The following is a 27,361-nucleotide window of genomic DNA, read 5'->3' as shown; positions in this document are numbered from 1 at the left end:
ACAGGGGAACTTTTTGTTTGTTAGGTAAATATGTAAACCACTATGCTATAGAGTCAACTTTTATTTTTCACTAAACCCTTTCATTTCATTCTTTACTTTCCCTCCCTCTTTTGCCAGAGACAGAAAGCGAGGAAGACGTGGAGGAGAGGACTGAGGAGGTCCATGAGAGTCTGACAGAGACCTTGCCTCCACCTTCAGGCCCAAGTGGTCTGGTCATTTTTGGTCAGCAGGTGCAAAAGCACAGCTACGTCAGCGGCCTTATCATCATGATGGTAGAGTACAAATAATCATACTGGTTCATAAATGTGTTCTGTGCGGTCACTTTTTTTTTTTAGCAGCCACAACCAGTATCATCAGAACAGGTGAAGACATTAGGTATAGGTCACATTATGTTACAAGCAAAGATAAGGAGGATTTGCACATTAGCTATGACGTTTCAACCTTTAAAGAAACTGGTTTATTTGTTTTCTGAAACCACTTTTTTATACAGTTACAATACTTTAGACAACTACAAGGCTAATTTATATATCTATACTGTGAAGCTTTTTATTACAAATACCCAGAGCCTACAGGTACAACTTTATTTTCTACCAAGGTTATTATAGTTAACTGTAACTAAGATAAAAATTAAATCTAGATGTGAAAGGCGTTTTAGTTAGCTAAAATAAAATGAAAAACATGACTTTTGAAAAAAAAAATATTTGAAAAAACTTGGAAAATTAACTGAAATAAAATAAAAAAAATATGGAGACTATATCTTAGTAGTATTTGTTAGTTTTCATACGAGTTTTATCATAAATTGTCTAATTAACTTTGACTAATTAACAGCTTACCAGCTGAAGCTAAAACAGCCATATTTGGGTGAAAGATTAGCAAGCAAACTTTGCATACTTAATAGCAGACTCACTATGGCGTTATGAAGTTAACTATTACTATAATTCACAACATTAACAATATTAGCTAATTCACCCTAAGCGGCTAAAAGCAGCTAAAGAAAACTAGCTAACATTAGAGGCTGTTTAAGTTGTTTTTGTTATGATATCCACTGCGTACAGATTTGGAGTATCACCTACAACAACTGGCTGACTTTCGCCATGCTTGTGTGGTCCTGTATAATTTGGATGATGAGAGACAGAAGGCGGTATGCTATGATGTCCGCCCCTTTCCTCGCCATCTATGGCACCGTGCTGGTGGTGCTGGGCTTCTTGAGTGGGCTCCGGCTGAGCCGGGCCGAGTTGTACCCGGGTCTGCCCCCGGCGGTCATAGTGGACTTTGACCTGAACAGCTATCACCCTGCACCCTGCGTCCACCTGGGAGCAAAGGTGAGCCATGACAGGGTCATAAGGAGCAGGAATGGACCTGATAAACTATTGTAATTTCCTTCTGTTATTCTCGCTTCCATTAAAAACAATAAAGCTGTATTTAGACCTAACTTAGTTTGTAGGTAGGTTATATTGTTTTTTTGTGTGTTACCGTTCAATCATTTAAGAAACATGAGCCTTACTGTATATAGTAACCTTATGTACTTAGTAAAAATTACTCCTGTATAGTAGTTTGGCTTTTTTTGTACACATTTATTTTCTAAATAACTCTAATTCACTTTTTCTTCCTGACATCTATTTATCAGTGTGTTCATATATTCCATCTAAAGTTTATTACCATAAGGAAATTTGTGTTTTTTAATCAGACAAGTCACTGAATTCAGTTTAAATCTTTCTTAAATAAGAATTTTCCAACAGGATCCACAGACTAGTGTACTTTGAAAACTTTTGACAGATTTTTTAAAGTAATTTTTTGTTCCCAACACAGGTCGGCTTCAGTTTAATATTTACTAAGCACACAAACTTGTGTATTTTGTGTTTATGATAAACTATTTTCACTGCAGGTCTTCTACACCTTCAGCTTTTGGTTGATGTTTCGTCAGCAGCTGAAGGAGAGACAGGAGGGGCAGAGCATGAAGGCAGAATCTCTGGATGAAGTCAAAGTCGTGCCACGTAATTTATCTTTTCATTGATTTTCTCAAGATCATATGTCAGAAGATGTTGGAGTAATGTAACTCCTACCTGGGCACTAATGAAAATCATCCTGACATCAACAAGACAAGTTTAATCATCAAGCTGTCCCTGTAATGCCCTCCCTTACCTCCTCCTCTTTCTCACTGTGTTTCTGCCTCCTTGTTTTGCGCCTTGCCAGCGGAGGAAAATCAACCATCTCCTCTGGTAGCGAAACTGATCTCAGGTGTAAAGGGGTTGCTGGTGAAGTACTGGATCCTCTTCTGCTGCTCTATGTTCTTTGTGGTCAGCTTCTCTGGAAAGGTATCTAATGACAGACTTAAACATCGTAGCACTGGCTAAGGCAGATTTTTACTGACAGAGGCCCTAAATATCACAGGAAGATTTTTTGCTTTACTTCTCAATATGCTTTTTGCATTCTCATTGTAGTGCCCAGTGCTCACCAGATACTGGCTGTGAGCACTCTGGCTAGTATGGTTATTGTAAGAACGCATCTTGCTGCTGTGGGTCAGCCCATGGTGCTACGTACGGCAACGTACAGCAGCTTTAGTAATGCTCAACTAACACAGCCGTGAGATGAAAGTCCCAGTTACATCCAGTAAAAATGAAGATGTTGTTACAGCGGCTTTCAGTAAAGGCTGCATAATCTTAATCTGCAGACATAGTCACAGAGAGTCTGTCTGTGGTCAGTGAGGGAGCTGAACCAGCGCTTCCAGTCACCTTTGCAACTGCAACTCCTCCGACTTCCCTGAACATCAGTGCACTCTCACCTCGTCCTTGAATGCACTGAAAATGCACCATAGTGTATCATTATAAAGGACAGCCTTTCTCTATAAGTCGGATATAATGCAAACAAAAATGTATTGCAAAAAGAGTTTTGCAAAAATACTTTCAAACTGATCTTTAGGAGCCTCTGTATGGTCAAAAACGAATATTATTATGATTAGTAGTAGTAGTAGAAGTAATAGGTGTAAAAGTAGTATTATTGTTATTCTTGTTGTTGTTTTTTCACATATATTTCCTTCTTCAGTACTGTTGAATATCAGCATGTGTTTTGTTGGCTGCTAGTAAAACCTTATTTACGAAAAAGAAGATGAAAATGCTCCTTCGTATAGTCCCACAAGTCACTGGATCCTGCTGTTTCTATAACCTCAGTCAGAATTGTTTCCGAGCCGTGCAAATAATAAGTAAATACTATTGTTTCATTCATTGTATCATGTTTCACTCATTCAGGTGGTCGTATACAAAATCCTCTACATTGTCCTCTTCCTCTTCTGTGTTGTTCTCTACCAGGTTAGTAACTTAGTTTTCTGTCCTCTAACTTAAAGTAGACTTATATCAGAGTATAGTTACTCAGCTCACAAAATACCCTTGTGTGTATATATATATATATATATATATATATATATATATATATATATATATATATATATATATATATATATATATATATATATATATATATATATATATATATATATATATATATATATATATATATATATATATATATATATATATATATATATATATATATATATATATATATGTACATAGTAGATGAAAGAGGAAATGAGATTTTGAAATGGGTCACTAAGTGGAAAGGAAATCCACTTTTATAGTTAAAATGTTGTTGCAGAACACATAAAGCCAATATATTTTAGGTTCATCTTACACTGTAATGTGTTGACTCCTAAACTAACGTCAGTGAACCATTCAGCTGTTGTTTGTGCATAAAAATGTTCGCAGTGGGTGTAGATCTTACATAAAATGTAGAAAAGCTCACAAAGACAGACTGTGTACTCTTCATCCATACTCTTTTCCAGTTAAAAGTATTGATTATGACTAATAAGCACATACACAGCCACTTTTTTTGCTCCAGTTTTGCTGTTTTTTCTTGCCCATATTATGTTTCTGCTGACCTTTTAGAAAGACGGTAGGCACTTACAGGAAGGCCTAATGGCTTTGGAGATGACATGTCTATTTAGACAACATCAGCAACGCCCCAGTGTTTTACATACCAAGGCGATTCGAGGGATAAATGCAACGCTGTCATTTATAATGAAGATCTAATTTGGCTGCTCTGAACTATTTTGTTTAATTTTTTATATATATATTTATTTATTGTCCAGGTACACCCTGGACAGACTGGCAACCTGTCCAAGATGTACCCTGACTCTCGCCCTATGGTGGCTGGAATAGGCTCCATCTTACCCTGAAAAGGATAAGGGGAAGAGGATCGATGGATGGATATTTAATTGATTATTATAAGACCTACAGGAGAAATTATACACTGTTTTTTCTCTCAGATTCGTTATGACGTGTGGCGTCGACTCCTGAAGACGTTCTGGGCAGTGGTTGTTGGTTACTCCATGGTGGTGTTGATAGCCATCTACATGTACCAGTTCAGAAGCGTGTCTGGGCTATTCAGACAAATCATGGGGATGTCAGAGGAAGGGTGAGTCTCATACGGTATCGTGCTGAAGTCTTTAGAAACTTCTTGATTCTATATATTTTGTTAGGCAAATGGGATAATAGATGCTGCAATTTATGGAAACATGTGCAAGCACATATGTAAATACAGTAAAAGTCTCTGACGTGCTGAAACACTATCCGCTCAAAACACGTGAGGGCTATAGGTTTGAGGCAGCTGTCGGGGGTTGGGGGGGCCTCTGGCATTTGTAGTTGTTGAGGGCTTGGATGCCTCTCCACACCTTCTGACAGCTGGTCTGTGAGGAAGTCCTCTTTCCTCTTCCTGTAGGCCTCCTTGGCCTGTTTGATGCCTCTCCTTAGGTTGGCTCTGGCAGTGTTGTACAGCGAGCTGTCCCTCAGCTTGAAGGCGGAATTACTAGTTTTGATCAGAGCCTGTACTTCACCCATCATTCAGAGTTTTTGGTTAGGAAAAACCTGGATGGTTTTGGTCACTGTCATATTCTCTACCCAACACTTGATGTAGAAAAGAATAGATTGAGTTTTTGCATAGTTATGTGTAGACACGACACTGGTTTATACCTTGAGTTTGGTCCTTTTTATGTTTGAATGATTCATAGGTCAGTGGCTTAATAAAGAGAAAATGTTCCTCTGAAATGGTCAGGTACAATCAGTGGACTAAAAATGAGTGAAAAAGCAGGCAATGTCCAAAGAAAAACACTTAAAGACCTTGAGAAAGCTTGGAGAGCTATTGCTCAAGAGCACTTTAAAACATTGCAAGAAGGCCTGACTCCTAGGAAGCAAAATATAAAGAAATGAGGGGTGTAGACTCGAGTCTTTTGTCTAGTACTATATACCCGTGTTATAACACGAGTATATAGTACATATAAACATATATATATATATATATATATCTGTTTAATTTGTCTTTGTAGCAGACTTGGCTATTTGTTATAAGGTTGTGTGTTTTTCTCCCGTGTGATTATCCAGTCTTCGTGACCTGGGTCTGGAACGGTACGACACAGTGGAGCTGTTTGCACGCATTCTGCTTCCTGCTACGTTCCTTTTGGCTTGTATCCTCCAGCTTCATTATTTTAACTCTGACTTTCTGACTCTCACTGACCTGGACAATGTACCTGTCAGAGAGACTTCCAGGTGAGACAGCAGGAATGTGTGCAGGGAGAGATTCTGCTCAGAAAAACATTCTGTTGTTTTGACATCGATATGAACAAGGAGATGTGGAGCGTTATATTAAAAGAAACTTAAACTAATGAGGCAGTCATGCATGTCAAAACAGGGTAAATCTACTTAAAAAATACATTATTTTTATTATATTTTAAAAGTAATTATAGGTTTCCCCCTCTCTAGATAAATGAAATAACATTTTTTGTGGCTTTTTTGTATGAGGTGCAATAAAAAAGCTCTATGACTCCTTGAAAACACCTTAACAGATTTAAATTCTTCCCTTCAGGGTTGTCTCCCTGCACACCTGAGCCATAGTTCAATTGTAGCCAGAGACCTAACTCATTACCACGAATGATACTTGATGTAAAAGTCAGGTCAGTTTGGCACAGAAGTTAATGATTGTGTTCTGCAAGATTTTGAGGTTCAAGGTGAAATCACAGCTGCTCAAGTGCTACTCGTCATAAGAGGATGTTAAAATTGTAGCATCACTGGGTACAGTCAGAAGATGCACAACGACACAACTTTGAAGGGGAGTTTTTAGTTTTTTAGTTTATTTTTGTTAAAGGAAATTTTGATAAGTCGTATGAAATGTTTATCTCCTGGTTGCCTACTGACTATACTACATACTCTATGTGTCTCATTTGTCCTTTTCTTCGTACAGAGAGGAAGAGCTCATGAATTCAGTCAATGAGATATCTGACACGTAAGTGTAGCAATTATCCTATTATAAATTTTTCATTGTACTCTCAGTCCAAATACTTTGATAGTTTGTACAAAGATCCACCAAAATTGACCGCATCTCACACGGCTCATTCACTGCCTGTGGATAAAATCTGCATTTGAATCAAAATGAACTTTCTTTATGTGGTGAGAACATTAGATTATGTTTCAGTTACATGAAAATATTAAAAATCGGGCAATAAAAAAATAGTCTCTGGCTGTGCTTTGAGGTAACTGAAATATTACAAGCATTCTCATTATTCTCATTTTGTCCCAGCATTAAAGAAAACATTCAAAAGCTCCAGAAAAGGTAAAACTCTTCATTGTTGTTTTTAAAATTATTATCTTCATTCTGTATTGTATTAATTTTGAATATAATTTGTTTGGATGAAAAGTTACTTCCTATACTTGGATATATAACAACCTGTAAAACTGCCAATGGATTTGTTACTGAATTCCTAAAGTTTTTTAGTCGGATTTTCTTTAAATGAAACACGCTCATTGTGGTTGGCAGGCTTGTGAAGGAGCAGATAGGAAATGCTAAAAGTCAGGAGACTCTGGCCAGCGTTGGACAGCAAAGCTCCTCAGAAAAAGGAGCAGAAGAGCAGGAGGAGGAGACAGGAGAAGGTAACTGGGAAAATAAATATTAACGGGACTATAAAACAACAGTATCTGTAACAATAATGTTTTTCATTAACAAGCTGGCACAGGTTGTTGTTGTTTTTTATGGGTGAAAATCATGAATTTTAGGTAGAATTTTACTCTTCGTTGGCTTCCTTTAACACATGCAAACATTACTTTTTCAGTTTAGAGCATTTGGAGTCTATTCACATGTTGTGATGTTTCCTCTTCAGATAACTGAGATTGTACTGTTACTGTCTGCGGCTGCAGCATTGATATAATCCAGTGTTAATGATCAAATTCTGTCTGATGCCCTTTCCTACCCTTGGTATCATCTCCTCTTCTTAGAAACAGTGCACAGCAGCAGTGAGGACAAGTGGATTGTGATTGTGGATCGGGCGAGCCTGCTGCTCATCCAGGGTCTGTTGGGGCTTCAAAGGCTCCAGGACCTGAGCTGGAGGCTGATGGAGCTCCACAGCCTCAAAATTGTGTCGTCTGGCATCATCTGGGTATCGCTGCAAGAGGTGGGATGTTGGCTCTGATCATGTATGCATAAATTCTATAGGTGTGTAAATACAAGTTATTAAAGCAGCAACAAAAAAATATGCCCAACAGTATTGATTTACTTAGTGCTGATGTTGATGATCATAAAAAAGGGGTACATTTAATCTCCAGCTTTTCTTCTTCTCTGTACATAAATATGTTAATATATTTTAGAAACAGAAATTGTGACTTTCATTTGCACAGGTTTCACTGATGAACTTGCTTTTCCTGGTTCTGTGGGCATTTGCACTCCCGTTCCCACGGTTACGACCTTTAGCATCCAGCATCTCTGCTGTGTGGGCATGCGTCATGGTGGTGTGCAAGATGTTTTACCAGCTCAAAGTCATCAAACCTCTTGATTACTCCTCTAACTGCACTGCTGTGAGTTTTATGTATTTATAAGTCTCTGGAGGTTGGATTAAGTGGCTCGTTTCTGTGTTATTGGGGTTTTTTGCGCTTGTATTCTGTGGTAGTGCAGTTATACTCACCTCACAGCAAGAAGGTTCTGTGGTCAAACCTGCTAATGCATAATAAGTTAATTTGTGATTGTAACTGCCACTGTGCCACTCAGGATTGTAGTTATGTGGGATGCTATTTCTTCTAGTATGCACAAACATTACAAACTTCAGTCACATGGTCCTGATGTCATCTCTCATACTGAGGCACAAACAGGCTTTGATAATGAGTCTGACTACCTTGTCCAGGGTTTTCTTCCCTCCAACAGCTCGGGCCTGGATGATGGAGCAGAGCTGAAGGGAAACATGGTGGAGTTGCTGAGGAGGTCTATTCTCTACATCGAGCCTGTTGACCCTGTCTACTGGTGTGGAGCACTGCGCAAGTGTGAGGGCAGGATCCTCCCCTGTCTCAGGGTGAGCTGATACATGTCAAAGTTTGGTATCTTAAAAAAACTGTGATGTGTTTCCAACATTTAGAAAAGAGTGCGCCTCCTTTTAAAAGCTCCTTTAAAGTCGATTACTAGTCATGAAACTTCATTAGGGCAAAAATCTTTAGGAAATTTAGATTTCAGTTACTTGCAGTAGTTTTGTTTAGAGAAAATAATACTTTGATTTGCATACTATTATTATAGCGTTAAAATAATTGTTGTTTTTTTTTTTTACTGTGGTAGAACCATCTGATGGTCCTGGGTCTGCTGGTATTTGAGTCTACTGTCCACCGCCACCAGCTCTACTTTCGTCTCCATAACAGCCTGAAGCCTCCACCCTTCAGCATTATCTTCCAAGGCATCACCAGGCAGCACCTGGACCATGGTATCCTGCCATGCATCAAGTACTTCATCAACTTCTTTTTCTACAAATTTGGACTCGAGGTACTTTTTCAGGCCTGCAGTTGTCATTCTGTGTCTCTTTAATTGAAAGTGCACATCTCTGACTTCTTACCATGCTTGTACTGCTTCTTAGATCAGTTTAATCGTTGCAGTCAATGTGATTGGTCAGAGGATGGATTTCTACGCCCTGCTCCATTCCTGCGCCTTACTAGCCGTCCTGTCTCGGCGACGCAGGAAGGCGATTGGTGAAGTGTGGTCTAAATACTGCACGTTTACAGCGGGCCTCATGGTGCTGCAGTATCTGCTCTGCATCGGCATCCCTCCTGCTTTCTGTGTTGGTGAGGATGTTTCTAATAGTTTGAAGCAGTTTTGCTTCCATGTCTTGAAAAAAGAAATATAAATAAACTTTCTAAGATAAAAAATGTAATCACCTAATCACTTCAAAGGAAATATAAATATATATAAATGAAAATAATCTGTGCTTTGCCTTTTATTCCATTTGGTTGGTAGATTACCCCTGGAGAACAGCTGTTCACCCTTTGTCTTCTAATGTGATTAAGTGGTTTTACATGCCGGACTTTGCCATGAAACCCAATCCTTTATTCATATTCTGTGAGTTGATCTTCCAAGTTCTTATTTTGTTGATCTTCTTTTCCTCTTCTGTAATTCCCTGTGTCCATAAAACGTCTTCTGACTCCCATTTCTGTCCATTTCCGTCTGCAGATGACTACCTCCTGCTGCTCTGCTCGTCTCTGCAGTGGCACGTGTTTGAGGAGGAGAACCGAGCAGCAGTGCGACTGCTGGCCGGGGACAATGTCGAGATCAGCCGCAGTTTGGATCCTTGCTCCTTCAACCAGTTCATACCTGTTGACAACTTTCTTCACTGCAGGTCAGAAAGTATAATTCTTAATTGTTGTAGGGTTGATATGTCTGTTATCAGTATACTGACAATATGTAAATCTATTGTTCAGTTTATTTTCTTCTTATCTTTAACATGACTCACCCTCAAAATCTAAATTTAGTGCTGATCAGAGCAGGAAATAGCCTGAACTCCATAATCCAGCACTCTCATCAAACCGCTTCTTATATTGTGGGTTAAACTGTATATGGAGAGTTGGGAGCCCATCACTCTGGTCTGTGGTCATTTTAGGAGCATTAAAGGGTTGAATTAGATTATTAATTTATGTGTGTCTCATTTCCAGGAACTTTTGTTAATGGGCTTTATTTTGGTCTCCAGATTTCTTGCTGTCCACAAAATATATTTCTGAAAATTCTCAGACAAAACCAAAAACTTTCCATGTGGAAAACACATTTGGAATCATTAATTCATGTACAATTTTACAATTTTACAAAATAAAGACAAGAAATTCGACTCCCTGGCAGCTTAGAAGATTGCAGATACAAGTGGCGGAATCAAGCTGGCCCGTCCCTTAGTGATAGGTTTCAGGCATTCAGGGGCTCAGAGTAGAGCTGCTATTCCTCCACATTGAAAGGAGCCAGCTGAGGTGGTTCAGGCATCTGACAAGGATGCTTTTTGGTGCCTCCTGGATGAGGTGTTTTCCCCTACCGTGAGCAGGCTCCAAGGTAGACCCAGGACACGCTGGAGAGATTATCTCTCTGAGTTGGGCTGGGAATGCCTCGATGTTCTTCTGGATGAACTGAAGAAGATGGCTTGAAAGAGGAAGGTATGGGCTTCTCTGCTTATTCTGCTGCCCCCAGGACTCAGTGCCGTGTATGCAGAAGAAGTCTGAATTTTCTGATTATGATGGCTACAAAATACATGAAAGTAGATTGAACTGTTTGTCCTACTACTCTTTGAACAAGTTCAGATTTAATCTAAATGATTGTCCTTCTTCTTGCTCTGCACCGTTCTCTCACACGCACCCTTCCTGCTCCTCTTCTCTGATTGTTTTAATCCAACTAACCATCAACTCACCCCTGCCACCTATATTATTGATTAATTAATTCCCTATTTGTAAAATTGCAAGCAAGCCACGTGAGCAAAGATTTTGAGGCTCGGGCTCCTTTGTTTTAACACACATTAGGGACAACAAAATTAATATTTATATCTCAACTTTTGGGCTATTTGCAGAGGACTGATCGCCTACTCAGAGGGAACACCCTTTTAAAACCCCGTCTGCCAACTTAAGAAATAAAGCCGTCATCACACATGTACTTTGGACAATGCTGGGAGATTTGATTCAGTTCGATTCAATGGAGCTGCCAGAAAAGTGTGCACAGAAGGCAGGAAGCCTGATTTTGACTTACTGTAAATTCACCAGACAGACTTTGTACTAAAGAGCTAGCAGGTTAATGACGGATAAAAGAAAGAACTTGCTTATTTGTTTACACATAATAACACCACATCACGTTCCATTATGTTGATGTGCGTGAGTGATGTCAGTGGCCACAGGGAGCATCTGAGGCCCCGCTTCCAGACAGAAGCAACATTTAGTAAAGAGCTCATGATTTTTATTAAACATATAAACAGAAAACAAAACATAAATCAATGAATCCTCCCCTGTCTGTTCACATCCATGCATTTATTCATTGTACTACAACTGCACTGAAAACTTTCTTATTGTCTGCAGTGCAAGTATTAGTGTTATTACTAACTCTGTTTAGGCATGTAGTGTTCCCATGCTAAACTGCAGTAATTTTGTAAGTTACTATTAAATGTCCTTGTTTCCTTGGTGAGCTGAAAAGCCTGAAAATATAGAATACAAAATCTCTAATTTTCCCAGTCAAAATTTTGTACCACTCTGGATAGATAAATATAAATAACTTGAAATTGTCACATCCGCAGTGGCAGACGAGTGGAGGTTGGAAGTAGGACCCAAGATGCAAGCACTGGCTGATGAGAGTGAGCTTTATTGTGACGGTGAAGGTACAACAGCAAAGGAGGTGGCAAGTGTAGAACCAAAGATTAACTAAACTGGGAAAAACTAACACAAACAGACCTGAAATGGAGACACAGGGAGACTCGGGGAAACAACATAGGGTGACACAGGGAAATAACACAGACGAACCAGCAACTAACAGAGGCAGACACAAGGCTTAAATACACAGAGGGATAACGAGGGAATGAGAATCAGACGTGACGGGACAGGGGAAACACACTGACATCAGACATGGACCTTCAGAGTAAAACAGGAAACTCACACACGCAAAGACACAGACTCAGAGACGCGGGTTAAACACAGACCTGACTACACTAGAGGGGAAACACAAAACCAAAATGTAAGAATAAACAAAGATACATCAAGAAATCAAAGATTAATGATACAGAACAGAAACACTGGGTCACAGACCCAGGACCGTGACAGAAATGATGCAAACCTTTAACAGTTTTCATCCAAATTTCTTTTTTGATTTACTCTTTCTACAAAATTTAAAAAACATTCTCTCAAACATTTGAAAAAGTAAGAAATGCATTCAATTAAATCCATAAAATAACATCATAAGCCTGTACAGTAAATAAGGATAGCATGCACTTTAATAATAATTTATTTGCTTTATCTTAAAGTAAATACAGAGAAAGATGAAACTACTTGAAGAGTTTTAAATATGTGCTTTCCAAGATTATTATAGTTTACTAAAACTAAAGTAAAAACTGGAATTAGAAGTGATTTTTTTTTTTTGATGAACTTAAATAAAAATAGAAACTAGACTCTTGAAAGATATCAAAACTAACTAAAACATTTTGTGAACTTGGAAATCAAATTAAAATAAAATAAAAAAATATTGGAAGTTTTTGTTAGTTTTTGTTAGTTTGATATAATTGATAATTTGATTTTATCACAACTGGCCTAATGAGGCATTCATGGATGTGTTTATTGGGAATCTGGATGTCTGTAAGACTGTGAGTCAGTGTTTTTATTGTATTACCTGTACTGATTTGCCTAAATCCTGCCTCTAAAATATGCCCTCCTCTATGTGGAGTCTAAAAATAAAAACTAATAGAAAATACCATCTAGATTGACTCTAGTGCTTACATATTTTTTATTGTGATGCTTTAGCATTGTAATGTTTTGGCAGTATAGTTTGCTTTCTTTTTAAACTGAAGATGTGGTCTGTGTTTTGTCCTCAGGTGCTATCTTGATATGGTGAAGGTGTTTGTTTTCAGCTACTTCTTTTGGCTGGTGCTTTGTCTCATTTTCATCACTGGCACGACGCGCATCAACATCTTCTGTCTCGGCTACCTGGTGGCCTGTTTCTACTTTATGCTGTTTGGAGGCAGCGTGCTGATGCGGCCAGTCAGATACATCCTGCGGCTGTGGGACTGGCTCATTGGGTACACCTGCTTTGTGATCGCCATGAAGAACCTGCTGTCTGTAAGCGACCATACCATAAAGAAGTTCAGAAGTTGTGTACAGAATAATTTAAGACATGCAGCTATTTATTTTTTAACCACGCATTACTGATGAACGCTTCTTTTTGCCTTTCTTTCAGCTGGGTTCTTGTGCCTACCTGGACAGCCTGGTGAAGAACAGCTGCTGGCTGATTCAGGCGTTTAGCATGTTCTGCACCATCAAAGGTTATGATGTCCGTAAGTGTCTGTAACAAGGATATTTAGTCATGATTTGTGTTAGGGAGAAAAGAATGTGCCAGAATTTTCGATGGGATATTTACACTCAAAGCCACTTTATTAGGTATGCCTGTTCAACTGCTCATTAATGCAAATATCTAATCAGCCAATCACATTGCAGCAACTCAATGCATGACCTGCTGAAGTTCAAACTGAGAACTAGTTTGGTTATGAAATTGTCACAGTGCTGAAACAATAATTATAACCATCATTAAAAAAACCCCCCAAAAAACAGAAAAACATGATGGAAAATTAAAGTTTTTATGTTGACATTTAACATTTTTTAGATGTTTTACAACTCTTTTTTTTTTTTACAGCTGTGTTATATTTTGCTTTTTTATTTTTATAGTTGCACTTTATTTGGCAGGTTAAAATGATCATTTTAATTAGCCAAAATAAAGCAGAACTAAATATCGTTGGTATACATTAAAATATATTAAAATTAAAATCAAAGTCATTATTCTCGTCAACAGAGGATGCAGAAACGTTTTCTGTCATTTAAAAGTTTGTTAAAATCTGCTGTAAATTCTTCAGACATATTTCTCCTACCCTGTGTGCCTTTCAGCTGATCCTGATGATGAATGTGAGCTGCCTGCAGGTGAAGCCGGTATTGTCTGGGATGCGATCTGTTTCACTGTCCTCTTGGCACAAAGGAGGGTCTTCCTCAGCTACTATTTCCTCTATGTGGTGTCTGACCTCAAGTCTTCTAAGATATTGGCCTCTAGGTCAGTGCTTCACTTTCAGGTTTAGCTCTATAACATACAGTAGTCTTAAAACTTTACACATAAGGTTAGTGAGCGGTTTGAAAACTTGAAAGTTTGATATGTTTTGTTAGATAAATCTAGCTTGAGTGTAACACTTAAAATATAAAAGAAAACCAAAGACACAAAAATTCATGAGAAAGCACTCACAGCTGTTTACGATAGGGTTTTTGGTAGCTCTCTCTTTCATGGATAATTCATTACACAGAATTCCTAATAATAATTTCAAGTAATTTTCCTGGAAAGAACAACGTGATTTGGTCCGAACTGCATGAAAATTTATTTCTGCATGTTTGTTTGAGTTGCTGTGAGTTTACTAAGGCTGTCAAGGCTTTGCTAGAATGACCAAACTACAGTTTATTTCTTCTGTTTTTTCTGTTCTGTTTTTACAACATAGTAGCTGTAAAAAGACATCACTAATCTCTTAGTCTAACTCATTTTACATGGTGGGTCACATTTAACCCACTTTCATGCTGAGAGGGCCAGACCAGTGAAACTTTCTTTTCTTTGTGTTTGTATACAGCAGTTTATTTGCACATTTAATTGCTGAAATATCTCAATATAAGAAAAAGAGCAGTTTCAACTGTATGTCTCAGTTTTACTGAGAAGTGTCTACTAAATGAAGGAAATCTGTTGCCGCACTGGAGTCTGTGCTGGGCCAGTTTTGTCATGCATTTTGGGCCTTATGTTTGACACACCTGCTTTAGAGTCACAATGTAAACTTAGCATGTTAATGTAAAAACAAACAAAGTAAAAGGTAAAGCAGCAGTTAATGTCCCTGTCCATCTCGATCTTGAAGGGGTGCTGAATTGTTTGAGGCCAAAGTGAAAAAACAGGTAGCAGCCCGACTGGAGATGGAGAAGAAATCAGTGGAGACGCTGAAGAAACAGTAAGAACACTTACACTGAAACCATTAATGGATCAGGTTTACAGTAAAGACCATCACACTTCCCCTCTTCCTAAGCAGCAAGTTATAAACTAACCTTTCAGCCTTCTTCCTATAGATTCAAGATTCAAAGTGTTTATTGTCATGTGTCCAAAGAAAAAATGCATTTCTCTGTGCAATGAAATTCTTTCTTTGCTGTCCACCTTTCTTCTCCACCTCCATAGGATGGAGAAGATCAAATCTAAACAGAAGGGTCGACCTGCAGCACCAGAAGGACCTTCTGCTGATCAGGAGCAGGTGACACCTGGTAACACAAGTGACTCTTTTTCAGTTTCTAATGTTAGCAAGAAAAACAGGCCAAACTCATACAGTAGAGAGAGTATGGTGAGGGATTTTTGAGGAGGGGGTTTAGTGTGCTTGTCTTTTTCTCTGTGATGGATGTGTTTACTTTATGGAAGCCGGTAAATATCATCAACACATAAACAAAACGAACTGTAAATTCCAGGTGATGACGAGAAGGCAAAGAGAGACGCAGGAAAATGGTGGAAGCCCTGGGTCTCTCAGCCTGGAGGTGAGCAGGAGCCTTAAACAGTGTGAAAGAATGAGAGTATGGCAGAGGAAAGAGTGAAGACAATGCTGTTTCCTATCATTGGGTTGTGTGCTTCACTTCTTTTCAAGTTAGTCAGAGAAATGTTCTTAACCTGACAGTAAATGCAGCATCAGATTTTAGCCAGTGAGCTGCTTCTTTAGAGCAGATCAGATGCCTTGTTGTGGTATGTCTCTGTGTGCATGTAGTTTTGACACTGCTCTGTTTCACACAGTGGAAAACAATTGCGGCTACCACCTGTTTGAGAGTGACAGTGAGGAGGAGGAAGAAGAGGTTCCTGAGAAGAAAGAGGAAGAGCAACCCCCAAAGAAGAAATCTGCTTTTCAGGTTAGAGCCAGAATGGTCTGAGCCAAAACTAAAAGCAATGGAGATACAGTTAAAATAATTCACAATTTCCCTTTAAATTGTTCATTTTGAGTTTTGTAGCTGCAAAAACAAGCTATGTTGTAAGATCAGTGGGTGATCTGTGCATCTTTGTCTTTAATTCTAGTTGGCCTATGAGGCCTGGGTCACAAGCTCAAAGAAGGCCTTGAAGGACCTGAAGAAGGAGAAGACAAAAATAAAGAAAGAAGCAAAGAGAGAGCTGCAGAGGCAGCAGGGTGAGAAAGGATCATGTTGTGTTTACTAGTGCTACTCTTACTAGTAGACATGTATGGTAAAGTGGACTGTAACTATAAAGACATGCTGTATCACAAACAGTTTGATGATGGCTCCTGTTCTCCAGGAATTGATAAAGCAGAATCCAGTGAGGACGAGCCAGATGAAAGTGTTGTGGAGGAGGAGGGAGAGGAGAAAAAAGGTATACACTTCTAAGGGATGGGAATGCCCTAGTTCCAAATGACCCTCTGCTTGTTGTTGCAATGCAAACAGGAACCATTAAAAGCAAATCAAATGCATGGAAAATCTTCACTCTAATTGGCTTACTGTGCTTTTACACATAACCTCTTACAGAAAACATCCTGCAGCGCATCATCAGCACGATAAAGTTCAGCTGGGTGTTCCTTCAGTCTCTTCTTGATGACCTGACGGAGGGATTGAACTCATTTTGTAAAGACAACCTGGACATTTCCAAAGTGCTGCGCTTCGAGCGAGCGTTACTCAACCAGCAGCAAAAGAAGGTCAGCTGAGGATAAACACTTGATTTTAGTCAATAAGCAATGTAACCATTCCAGATCAAGTTTCACAATTAGTCTCAAGGCTGATATTTGTATTTAACACAGTTTTCTGGGGAAAAAACAACAACATTATCTGCTATTAGCAAGTTCAGTAAATTCCAGGCAATCCTTCATGATCCATGCATAAGATGAACACTAAACACAAATGTCTTTAAATTTGTCTTTCAAGTGTTTTTGATCAAAACCAGATACATCCTCAGTTTATTTAACCAGGATCCTTTATCCTAATGCACTTGTTAGCATTCTATCTCTGTATTATCTGGCTCTGCAGGGTAAAGAGGTGAGTCAGGAGAGTGTGAAGCAGTTTTATGAAAACTGGAAGTCCCGTCAGAACACACTGTCGTCTCAGGACAATCTAGATAAATCCCTGTCAGCTCCCGGCTCTCCACCTGCCATCCCTTCTTCACAACATGTGTACACCAAGCTGAAGAACCAAGCCTCCAAAACTTCCTGGGGCAGCAGTGTTTCCAGGTAGGTTACACACAGACAACATAGTCATAGTTTACCTTTCAGGCACGCACACTGAGTCTCTCCCTCCTGCTTAACTTCAGCTGCATGACAGACGAGACGATGCTGGTGTCCCGGCAGCCAACGCAGGAGGAGCTGGATGAGCCTCCTGCTGTGTCACCTGCTGCTGACCAGCTCAGACGAAGGCTCCTGAAAGAGGCCAATATTGACATGACATCTTTTGACACTGATGAACTTTCACCCAGGTGAATGGATGTAGTGAAGGACGCTTTAGACACATATTTCTGCTCAGTTTAATCCTGTCGTTAGCGGTGATCTCTAACAGACAAAAACCTGAGTGGAGAATTCATAAAATTATTATTTTCCATTGAGAATAACTTCTTCCTGTTCCTCATCCCAGTCAGTAAAACTCCAAACACCACATGAATAACACACATAATTGCAGGAAAGGTTTCATTTACCAGAGACAGCTTCAGATACAAGAATTGTCTTTCAAGATGTGATTCTTTGATTCCTGAAAGTAAGATTTATGATTCACTCGTTTCTTAAAAGCCACGAAGAACAAAAAGAACGTCATGAACAAGAGGAAGATGATGAGAAACAAACAGAAGTTGAGATGAAATGTGAAGAAGAACAAGAACAACAAGAAGATCCTGAGGTGGAGAAAGAGGAGCAGGATGAGGAATCGCTGCAAAGAGAAGAGGAGGAAGGTGCCGAATACCCAGAATGGACCTCGCTGGATCTCAGGGATAGCGATGGAGAGAAGAGTCTTGACCTCACTGAGTCTCCCAGACCTCTGAGTCAAGAAACGAGGAACCTCACTGCCAGCGAGCTGCTGCTCAACAAGTTAGTAGACACAAAAAATGTAGTATGCAGGATGAAAGATATAAGCTGCATCTCTCAAGAGCTTTAATCTCCATCACTGTCTTTTTCTCTTCCTCTCTCCTCCGTCCTTTCTGAAGCATGTTTGAAAATGACGAAATCTCCGAGTCCGACAAGTTTTTCTTGACCTTGCCGAGGCCGCTGAAGCTGCTGTTTGCCCTCTATAACACCATGGTGTCCAAGTCAGAGATGCTGTGCTACTTTGTCATCATCCTCAACCACATTGTGTCAGCTTCGCTCCTCTCCCTCATCCTGCCGATTCTCATATTCCTCTGGGCCATGCTGTCTGTGCCTCGGCCGACCAAACGCTTCTGGATGACAGCCATCATTTACACTGAAGTAGGTTTTCGTGTAAATACGTCAGATAAAATCTAAATGAAGCAAGGGTGTGTTTTTAGTTTCTTAATGCAAATACTATATACACATATAATGCTTTTAATGGTTGATTTGTTGAGTAGTTTAATGTGCGTGCTGCAAACAGAATTCACTCACATCTCTTGCGTCTCTCCTGTTTGTCTCAGCTGACTGTTGTGGTGAAGTACTTTTTCCAGTTTGGTTTCTTCCCCTGGACCACCTCTGCCTACCGAGGCATCAACGCTGAGCGGCCCTTCGCCCTGCCCAACATCATTGGGGTGGAGAAGAAGGACGGCTATGTCCTCTTTGACCTAATTCAGCTGCTCGCGCTGTTCTTCCACCGATCTATCCTAAAGGTAATGTGAAAATTAACCACTGTAAACCGTTTCTAAGCAGCTACTTTGAAATGTTCAAGTGCTGCCTGTGTCCATGTCTCTGCAGTGCCACGGGCTGTGGGACAACAAGGAGGTTGAGATGCCCGATTTCTTCAAGAAGCTGAAGAAGAAAGTGGACAAGAAGAAGACCGGAGCAGAGAAGATGGGCAGCAGGGAGCAACCACCACGCCGTCTGAGGTTCCTCCCCCTCCAGGCGTCCACCACCTCCTTATTCTGTAGACATAAAAAAGGCGAATCTGCAGAATCTGGTGGTGAATATTCAGAAGATCCCTACATGTCTTGAATGAATTCTCCATGTTCATTATCTTATTTTTGCAAGTTCTCATGTTGAATTCATTACAAGCAAATGGCTAGTGTTTCTCAATTTCTTTTAATTTGTTTATTTTTTAAACTGGAGAGATGAAGCCCAAAAAGCAGCAAAGCAAGAAAAAGAGACGGGAACGACATAAGGCTCCGCTGACAAGGAAGCAGAGGATCAGACAGCAGATCAGAGAGAGGATGCTACAAGCCAAAGCTGCCGCCATAGAAATGTGAGTTGTCTACAGTCCACTGAGTCTGTTTTCTGAGATGTTTTTCATTACTTTATTTTGGTAGATAATATTTTTCCATAGATTTATTTTTAGTGGAGAGGAGCTTCCCCGTTTCTGTCTTACTCTGCAGTCTCTTCTCTTTCTGCAGCGGCCTTCACATCTACTTACCTATAAGGCAGTTTTTCTATGACATCATTCACCCAGATTACAGCCCTGTGTGTGACGTCTACGCCCTCATGTTTCTCATTGATGTCGTGAATTTCATTGTCACCATATACGGATACTGGGCTTTTGGGGTAAGACTACACAAACATATGAATATTTCTTATTATTTAAATCATAAACAAAATTTACTTGACATGTATGGTTTGGAACAATGAGGCTAATTTTCATCGCTCTGTAGAAATACTCTGCAGCGGCTGACATCACAGAGTCGCTGTCAGAAGACCAGGTTCCAGAGGCCTTTCTGGTCATGCTACTGATCCAGTTTGGTACCATGATAGTGGACCGAGCCCTTTACCTGAAGAAGTCTCTGCTGGGGAAGTGTGTTTTCCAGGTGGTGCTGGTGTTTGGCATACACTTCTGGATGTTTTTCATTCTGCCTGGTGTCACAGAGAGGTCATTGTTCAATCAATTCTTCTTCTTCTCATTTTTTACTCAGTAAAATAAATTCAAACTCAATGAAATGCTTTGTAAATAAAGTTGGCATGGTATGACTGACCTTTTCAAACATTCAACCACCAAACTAATTTTTCTGTTCAGGGCTGGATAACTGTAATCTGGCATTGTAATCAAAAAATAATAATGCTTTATTATTTTTTTCAGCTTTTTTGTATAACAGTAAATCTCAGAATTTCATGGATAACAACAATACTTATATATTTTAGCATTAAAAATATGATTTCACTTAAAGAGCTTGCACATACTGGTGGATTAATGTCACATAAGTCTTTCATTTGACAGAGGCCTAATCAATTTGTTAAGCACAGTATATAAAAATAAAAATAAACGAATCTGATCCATGACAGTAAAAGGAGCAAAGATCGATATCTCTTCTGTTTATTTGCTACAGGAGGTTCAACAGAAACCCAGTTGCTCAGCTGTGGTACTTTGTAAAGTGCATCTACTTCGGCCTGTCTGCATACCAGATCAAATGTGGCTACCCAAACCGCATCCTGGGCAACTTCCTCACCAAGAACTACAACTACCTGAACCTCTTCCTCTTTCAGGGGTACAAAAACCGGTTAAACTGTAACTAAATAACCTCCAACATAAATACATCAGACACACGTTTTACAATTTGACTGGTTTGTTTGGAGCTTGATCAAATTTTTTATTTTAATTCAAAACATTTTTTCTCTCTCTTTCTTCTCCTCTTTCAGTTTTCGGATGGTTCCCTTCCTGACAGAGCTGAGGGCGGTGATGGATTGGGTTTGGACCGACACCACGCTGTCTCTCTCCAGTTGGATTTGCGTTGAAGACATCTACGCTAACATATTCGTCCTCAAGTGCTGGAGGGAGTCTGAGAAAGTAAGCAGGAGTGCTTAAGAAAGTAGTTGAAATTACTTTTAAAATCATTTTAGTCCCTGAACAAGTACAAAATAAACAATTAAATGACAGAAAAATGTCTGTTTTTCAGTGTAGACTATAGAAATTTCCATTAAAAAGATGAGAGAGTCTGGGCTGTGAGCTACCAGAACTTTTTGCTTACCTTTATTTATGATGCAGGAAAATTGAGATGAGCTGTTGAAATGGCACGTCTTTATCCAGTGGACTGAATAACTTTTGATGGTAATCTATTTGTAATTCTTCCAGAAATACCCCCACCCTCCGGGGCAAAAGAAGAAGAAGGTGGTGAAATATGGAATGGGAGGTTTCATCATCTTTGCTCTCATCAGCATCATCTGGTTCCCACTGCTCTTCATGTCACTGGTCCAGTCAGCAGCCGGAGTGACCAATCAGCCTTTAGACGTCTCCATCCAGCTCAGCATCGCAGGATACGAGGTCAGAATCGATACATCATATTTTGTGTTAATTATACTTTTTCTCCACAAAAAAAAACTTTATGGTTACTAATATCATTTATAAAGTTTGTCCTTCCTGCTAAGGTGAAACGGCAAAGTCATGGTGTATGGAAAACTAAATTCATACTTGCAATAGTGTCATGGTTTATGTGTATGTGTGTGCACATGTGTTAATTCTCTGCGCATCTTTGTGTGTTCTCACAGCCTTTGTTCACTATGAGCGCCCAGGAGCAGAACTTGGTGCCGTACACAGAAGCCAAATTCAACAGGCTAACCAAAGTTTATGCGACTCATCCAGTGAGACACAGTTTATTTTACTGTAAATAGAAACAAATACATAAAGCATCAAAACTCCACTCAATCTGATTCTTTCACAGAAAACATTAACCTCGAAAAATATAAAACAAATTTATGAGCTCAGCCCTAGCTGTAATAATACCACCTATGACCACAGGAGGGCGCAGTCATTCAGGTATTAGAGCAGAAAACCAGAACACCAGTACAAATACATTACTGTTTAGCATTTCTTACACAATATCCACTACAAGAAGATATAACGTCTGGTGGTCAGATGACACTACAGTTATTACATTCATTATTCATTATTAAATCTCTACGCGGACTCACTGTGCCATATTGGAATGAGTTTATGCTGTGTTTGTATTATATAACACTAGTTTGTTGAAATATTATTATCCAAATGTTAAATTCACCAGAACACTGTAGTGGCATTTGCTGAAATAACCTAGGAAATCTAATCATCTCTCAATCGCTCTCTCAGTCTGCCATGCAGTTCATCATGAACTATGAAGCCGAGGACATTCTTGTTGCTAAGATCAAGAGCGATGCCAGTTTACTGTGGACCATCAGCCCAGCCAGTCGAGCGGCCATGATCCAGGAGCTCAGCAACTCGTCTCACATATACATGACCTTACGCTGGACACTGCTCAGGTCAGGCTGTGTGTGTGTGTGTGTGTGTGTGTATGTATCTTTCACCTTCAGATCATTTCTGCTTAGTATTTTTGTCGGCTAGTTGAGACAAAGAAAGAAAAATTATTTTTCGTAAAAGTAATTTAACCATCAAATATATAGACACTGTCATAGTAAATTTACCCCAGAGTCAGAGAATGCAATGGTCAGGGAATAAAAAATAAAAAATAACTATATCTCAGACTCTACAGACCTCAGTTAGCATGTTAGATGTTAAAGTTCATGACAGTACAAATGCAAATAGACTGAACAAGTATGGCTTGTTTGGAAGCGTCTACTCTCTAAAAAGAACAAGGCGCCACAGCAAGAAGACTTCTGCAACAATGTCCTTTAGTGTCACAATTGGAGAAAACCAAATGCATCAAATCAGCAAAAACACCTCATACTAACTGTCAAGCACAGAGGGGGGGGGGATGATTTGGGCTTGTTTTACAGACACAATCATTGAGCAAACCATGAACTCCTTTGTATGCTTTGCTATCCAGAGGACTTCATGGTTGAATCAAATGTAAGGCAATTGTCCCAAACTGGGTTGTGCAATAGGACAATGATGCACAGTAGCTAATCTACAATTCACTGGCTAAAAATAAAAGAATTAAGTTATTACAGTGGCCCAGTCATTGGCCTCATAGCGTAGTGGTTAACTAAATTGTCGGACACATGTAAGATGGGAGGAGACATGTCTGTGTTGGTTTTCAGTAATGCAGGTCATGTTAGTAATAGCAGCCAATGGGAGCAGACACAAATCCCTGAGATGAGCGTTTGTTGCAATGGGCCATTCAAAGTCCAGATTTGGAGTTCAGATTGAAATACTATGGTAGGACCATGAATGAGCTCAATAGAATACTTATTAACCTCAATATACTGAAGCAATGTTTACATTAAAAGAGTGAACCATAATTCCTCCACATGTGAAAGACCCCTAAAGTCATAGAGAAAATGAACTTGCTGCTGCTAAAGGTGGGTTATACAAAGTACTGAACCAGAGGGTGTACTTACTTTTTCACATGACTGTAGTTATACTGTCATATCAACTTCAAAAATCTGGGAAACTAGCCCATTTTTTCTGCTAAATTTTGTTAAGTACTTGCAATTTCACATCATTTGGCTGCACTTTGCACCAGTGCAAATAACACTTAAAATGACACTGGCAAATATGTTCCCCTCCTAAGGAATGCGTCCATATCAATGAATGCAGAGACCATGGGAGAGCACACTGTGAAGTTTGACGACAAAACCTTGAGGGAAGGGATTGTGCGAATGCTTAAAGGCAACAGCAGCAGTCCTGTGTGAGTCTCAGTCAACACACAATCAGATGGTTTATGCATGCTTTATTATTGTGTCTTTTTCAGGTGATGAAATCTTTGTTAAAGAAAGCATACATAAATCAAACAGAAATGTAGAAAATGTGGCTCTGCAGCTCTTCTTGTCCCTAGAGCACATAGAAGGTTAAACATCAAACTAAATTTAATGTAAGGGAACTCAGGCAGCTCCAGTGTACAACATTAGTGAATGTTTTGAAAATTTTATGGTGTTAATCTGAGTTTTCTTGTCTCTCTAGGATTATTGATTCTCTGCTGCCTAAATTCATCAGGGGTCCCAAAGGACCTGAGTCCAAAATGGCAACCAGGATGAAAGTAGGTTAGTTACTCTTTGTATTTTTTTACCTGATCAAAGCGGGTCAGTCTTATTCCCTGTCGTTGGTGTTTAAAACATGCACTTTGCTTTAAACCCACATCATCTCTTAGACTTGACAGACCGTCCAGACCTTCAGGCGCTGGCTTTCTTCAGGCCCATGTCAATCCAGCTTCAGCAGGTCAATGGGACGTCAAAGAAGGAGGCAGATCAGTGGTGGGTAGTGGAAGAGTGCTCCCCAGTTGTCACGTCCTCCGAGCACAAATGTCAAAGCATCGAGTTAGTGGTGTTCAGCGATAAAGTCAGCCCCTCCAGTCTGGGGTTTTTGGCCGGACACGGGTAGGTAACAAGACATTTTAACTGCATCCTGACAGGAAATCTTTTTCATAGCTGTGGATTCATTTACACACAAAACCTGTCCTCTTTCCCTCTTCACGACAGCATCGTGGGTCTTTACATGTCAGTGGTGCTAGTCATCGGAAAGTTTGTCAGGGAATTCTTCAATGGGATATCCAGGTCCATCATGTTTGAGGAGCTGCCATGTGTCGACAGAGTCCTGAAGCTTTGCACAGACATTTTTGTGGTTCGTGAGACGGGAGAGATGGAGCTAGAAGAGACACTGTTTGAGAAGCTCATCTTCCTCTATCGATCACCAGAGACCATGATCAAGATGACCAGAGAGAAGAAAGACAGCTAGGGCTCAGTGGCTTGTCAGAGTACTTATGCTTTACTCTTGTAACTTATGAAGGATGATTTCAAGTAAATTAAAAATAAAAAGCACAAACGAAACATCAGCATGAATCTATTATTAAAAAATGATCTGGCTTTATCAGGAAGCTACCCTGCGTGTTCTTTCAATCATGGCCTCTGACGTTAAGTGACAGGACAAGTCGAGAAGTGTTTCTAAGCAGCTCGGTAAATCATTGCTAAAGATATGAAAGGTCACACACCAAGATGTACTACAGCCAAAAACCTCTCACGTGACCATAAACTAGAGGTCATTAATGATGGAGCTGTTTGTTCACCAACACTTCAATTCCTGTCCAGAAAGCAAATTTGATAAATTTAAATGACTACCTACACGAAAATCTAAAAAAATTAAATGACCAAAGATCTATTATATTACCTGCCAGAAAAAAACCAAACAAACCCTATGATCTTAACTGCAGTTAAGAGTAAAAAGCCCTATTGATTTCTTTTTAATGTGATTTCTGTTTTCATACCATTGGTTAATGCATGCTTTCGAATTCAATTTTTTACTGGTATAAAAAAGATGACATCCCCATCTGACTTCTAATGACTAATATACTCATGGATCCACACACACATACCTCTGTAAATACTACATTTCTGTGTATAACTATGAAGACTACTCCATTGCTTTATATCAAAATAAAGTGTTTGACAAAAATCATGGTCTTATTGTGCAGTACTGTAAATACCACAATAGATTCACTACAAGGGGAAGAACACAAAGAGACAACAGAATTCCAACATCCATCTTTAATACAATTTTGATTACAAATGAAAAGGGGGGCAGGGGGATGCAGTGTCATTCAGGTCCCCAGTCTAACACATCAACTTGATGTTAACCAGCTTTTATTTTCCTTTTCCATGGTGTGCAGGACAGGTAAGCTGCAGGACCTCACGACCCATGAAAAAAAAAAATATCTACATCATGGTCATACATCCTGGAAGGAAAGCAAAGCAGAAAAATGGCAACATTAATGGAAAGATCCTGATAAAATCTTTTTGTAAATCTAAAACATTCAGTGACTGTAAGGTTAGAATTAAACAAATTTGAGATCTTAAACTTAAGCTGTCAGCCACAAAGGACAGTACCTATGTTATCAAGGGCAATAGCTATGGATCATTTGAACTAGAAGTGCAAAGAAAAAGTCCCCATAATGCATATTTTATGCATTTCCTGGTCTGCCATTTCTGTCAGATAACACAATTAGATACAGAAACTGACAAAATAAAATGTTTTGGTCTGATTTTTCACCTTGACAAAAAACAAGCTTGGTGAGTTAGAAGCACACCTAATAAAACATCTACATTTCCCCTCCAGCAAAGTTCGTCACAATTGTTAAAATTACATATCTGCTCCTGGAGCTCACCTCACCACCATAAAACAAGTTGGTGTAATGTTCACCAAGTCATCTAGTTCAGAGTCTCTTAATAAGAATGGAAACCACCACAACACATATACAGTTAGCAATACGAGCATATCATTACCTGCTCAAGCCTTTGACCACTACTGAAACAACCAAATAAATGCACTCAAATGCTGAATTTTAATACTCAAAAAAAAACCCTTGTGTATTATAAATCTCAGTGTATACTTACGTTTCCTAAACCAATATGTTCCTTTATATTTTTATTTATTTACTGAGAGCATTTGACTTTGTCTGAATAAAATGTAACGCTAAACTTATGCACTGTTACATTGTTATGCATTCGACAATTCAAATACGAGGACAGCTTCACCTTAACTAGACAGGACATTAATGTGGAGCTTAAATGTGTGTGCAACAGTAATAATAACCCAGTACACCACTGTTTGAAGGAGACACTGAAAGCACCGTCACAGCCGCCTCTCCTTGACATTCATACTATCAGAGGGCATGAGCTGTGATCAGAACAGCGTTGCTACCTTTAAAGTTGATGAACTTACATGCTGTTTTATTTTGAGGTTTGAGGACTCTGACGTTGGACTCTGCGGCCCTTATCGCCTCGGCTTTGAACTGCGGCTTGAGGGCAGCCCGCAGCGCGTTAGCGCAGATAGCGGAGAAGCGGATGTAGCTGCAGAGAGGACACACAGGTTAGCCACATGCTAAATGCTACCGACAATGATTTGTCTGTAAAGGACAAGAACAACCTCTTCTTCATTAACAAACCACACACTATCAGAAGAAGTCCCACCTGACTCAGTAATGAGGTAACGCTACTGCCATAAATTAAACGCATACGGTGGGAAACACTAACGTTAGTAAACTTAGTATATTAGCTATGTAGCTAAATTGACAATTTCACACCAAAAAACAACATTTTCTTTGACAGCGCATTCTGTTCTCATTTTAAACCCTGTTAAAATAAAGCAATCAACATTTACCACAAGCCATTTCATTGTAACTACATATGTATCTTTATTTTAATACCTCAGGCCTGCCTGTCTCCAGTATGCGACCATCTTGGCTGTGTTGTAGCTTCAAGGACAGGTCGGATGTCTGCGTGATGACGTATTTGACATGCGCAAGACGTTTTTTC

General features: G+C 39.4%; 2 protein-coding genes across 2 annotated transcripts; one reads left to right on the top strand and one right to left on the bottom strand.

The window, feature by feature from the left end:
* The first annotated feature begins 526 nt into the window (after window positions 1-526).
* si:dkey-11f4.7 (piezo-type mechanosensitive ion channel component 2) lies at window positions 527-25,759 on the top strand. Its single transcript, XM_039604341.1, has 45 exons — window positions 527-572; window positions 1,056-1,322; window positions 1,886-1,994; window positions 2,194-2,315; window positions 3,246-3,305; window positions 4,322-4,470; window positions 5,433-5,597; window positions 6,289-6,330; window positions 6,625-6,657; window positions 6,862-6,974; window positions 7,317-7,492; window positions 7,716-7,892; window positions 8,216-8,380; window positions 8,638-8,838; window positions 8,930-9,134; window positions 9,307-9,408; window positions 9,520-9,685; window positions 12,887-13,130; window positions 13,249-13,345; window positions 13,950-14,109; window positions 14,945-15,034; window positions 15,256-15,338; window positions 15,537-15,602; window positions 15,853-15,965; window positions 16,129-16,237; window positions 16,363-16,437; window positions 16,590-16,756; window positions 17,085-17,284; window positions 17,365-17,526; window positions 17,834-18,127; window positions 18,244-18,502; window positions 18,685-18,873; window positions 18,959-19,163; window positions 19,310-19,442; window positions 19,591-19,738; window positions 19,846-20,060; window positions 20,515-20,673; window positions 20,825-20,972; window positions 21,258-21,446; window positions 21,671-21,763; window positions 22,248-22,417; window positions 23,629-23,745; window positions 24,018-24,097; window positions 24,205-24,430; window positions 24,533-25,759. The coding sequence occupies exons 2-45, from the start codon at window positions 1,095-1,097 to the stop codon at window positions 24,786-24,788; spliced, it is 6,660 nt and encodes a 2,219-aa protein (XP_039460275.1). The 5' UTR covers window positions 527-572; window positions 1,056-1,094; the 3' UTR covers window positions 24,789-25,759.
* atp5f1e (ATP synthase F1 subunit epsilon) lies at window positions 25,580-27,361 on the bottom strand. The gene is made up of 3 exons (XM_031738163.2): window positions 27,253-27,361; window positions 26,769-26,896; window positions 25,580-25,782 (listed from the first exon to the last, which is right to left on the bottom strand). Coding segments are annotated over exons 1-3 (162 nt in total). The 5' UTR covers window positions 27,285-27,361; the 3' UTR covers window positions 25,580-25,780.

Source organism: Oreochromis aureus, linkage group 20 (genome assembly GCF_013358895.1).
Source record: "Oreochromis aureus strain Israel breed Guangdong linkage group 20, ZZ_aureus, whole genome shotgun sequence".
Taxonomy (NCBI): Eukaryota; Metazoa; Chordata; class Actinopteri; order Cichliformes; family Cichlidae; genus Oreochromis; species Oreochromis aureus.
The sequence above is the reverse complement of the archived record's forward strand: the minus strand, read 5'-3'. Positions and strand labels throughout refer to the sequence as shown.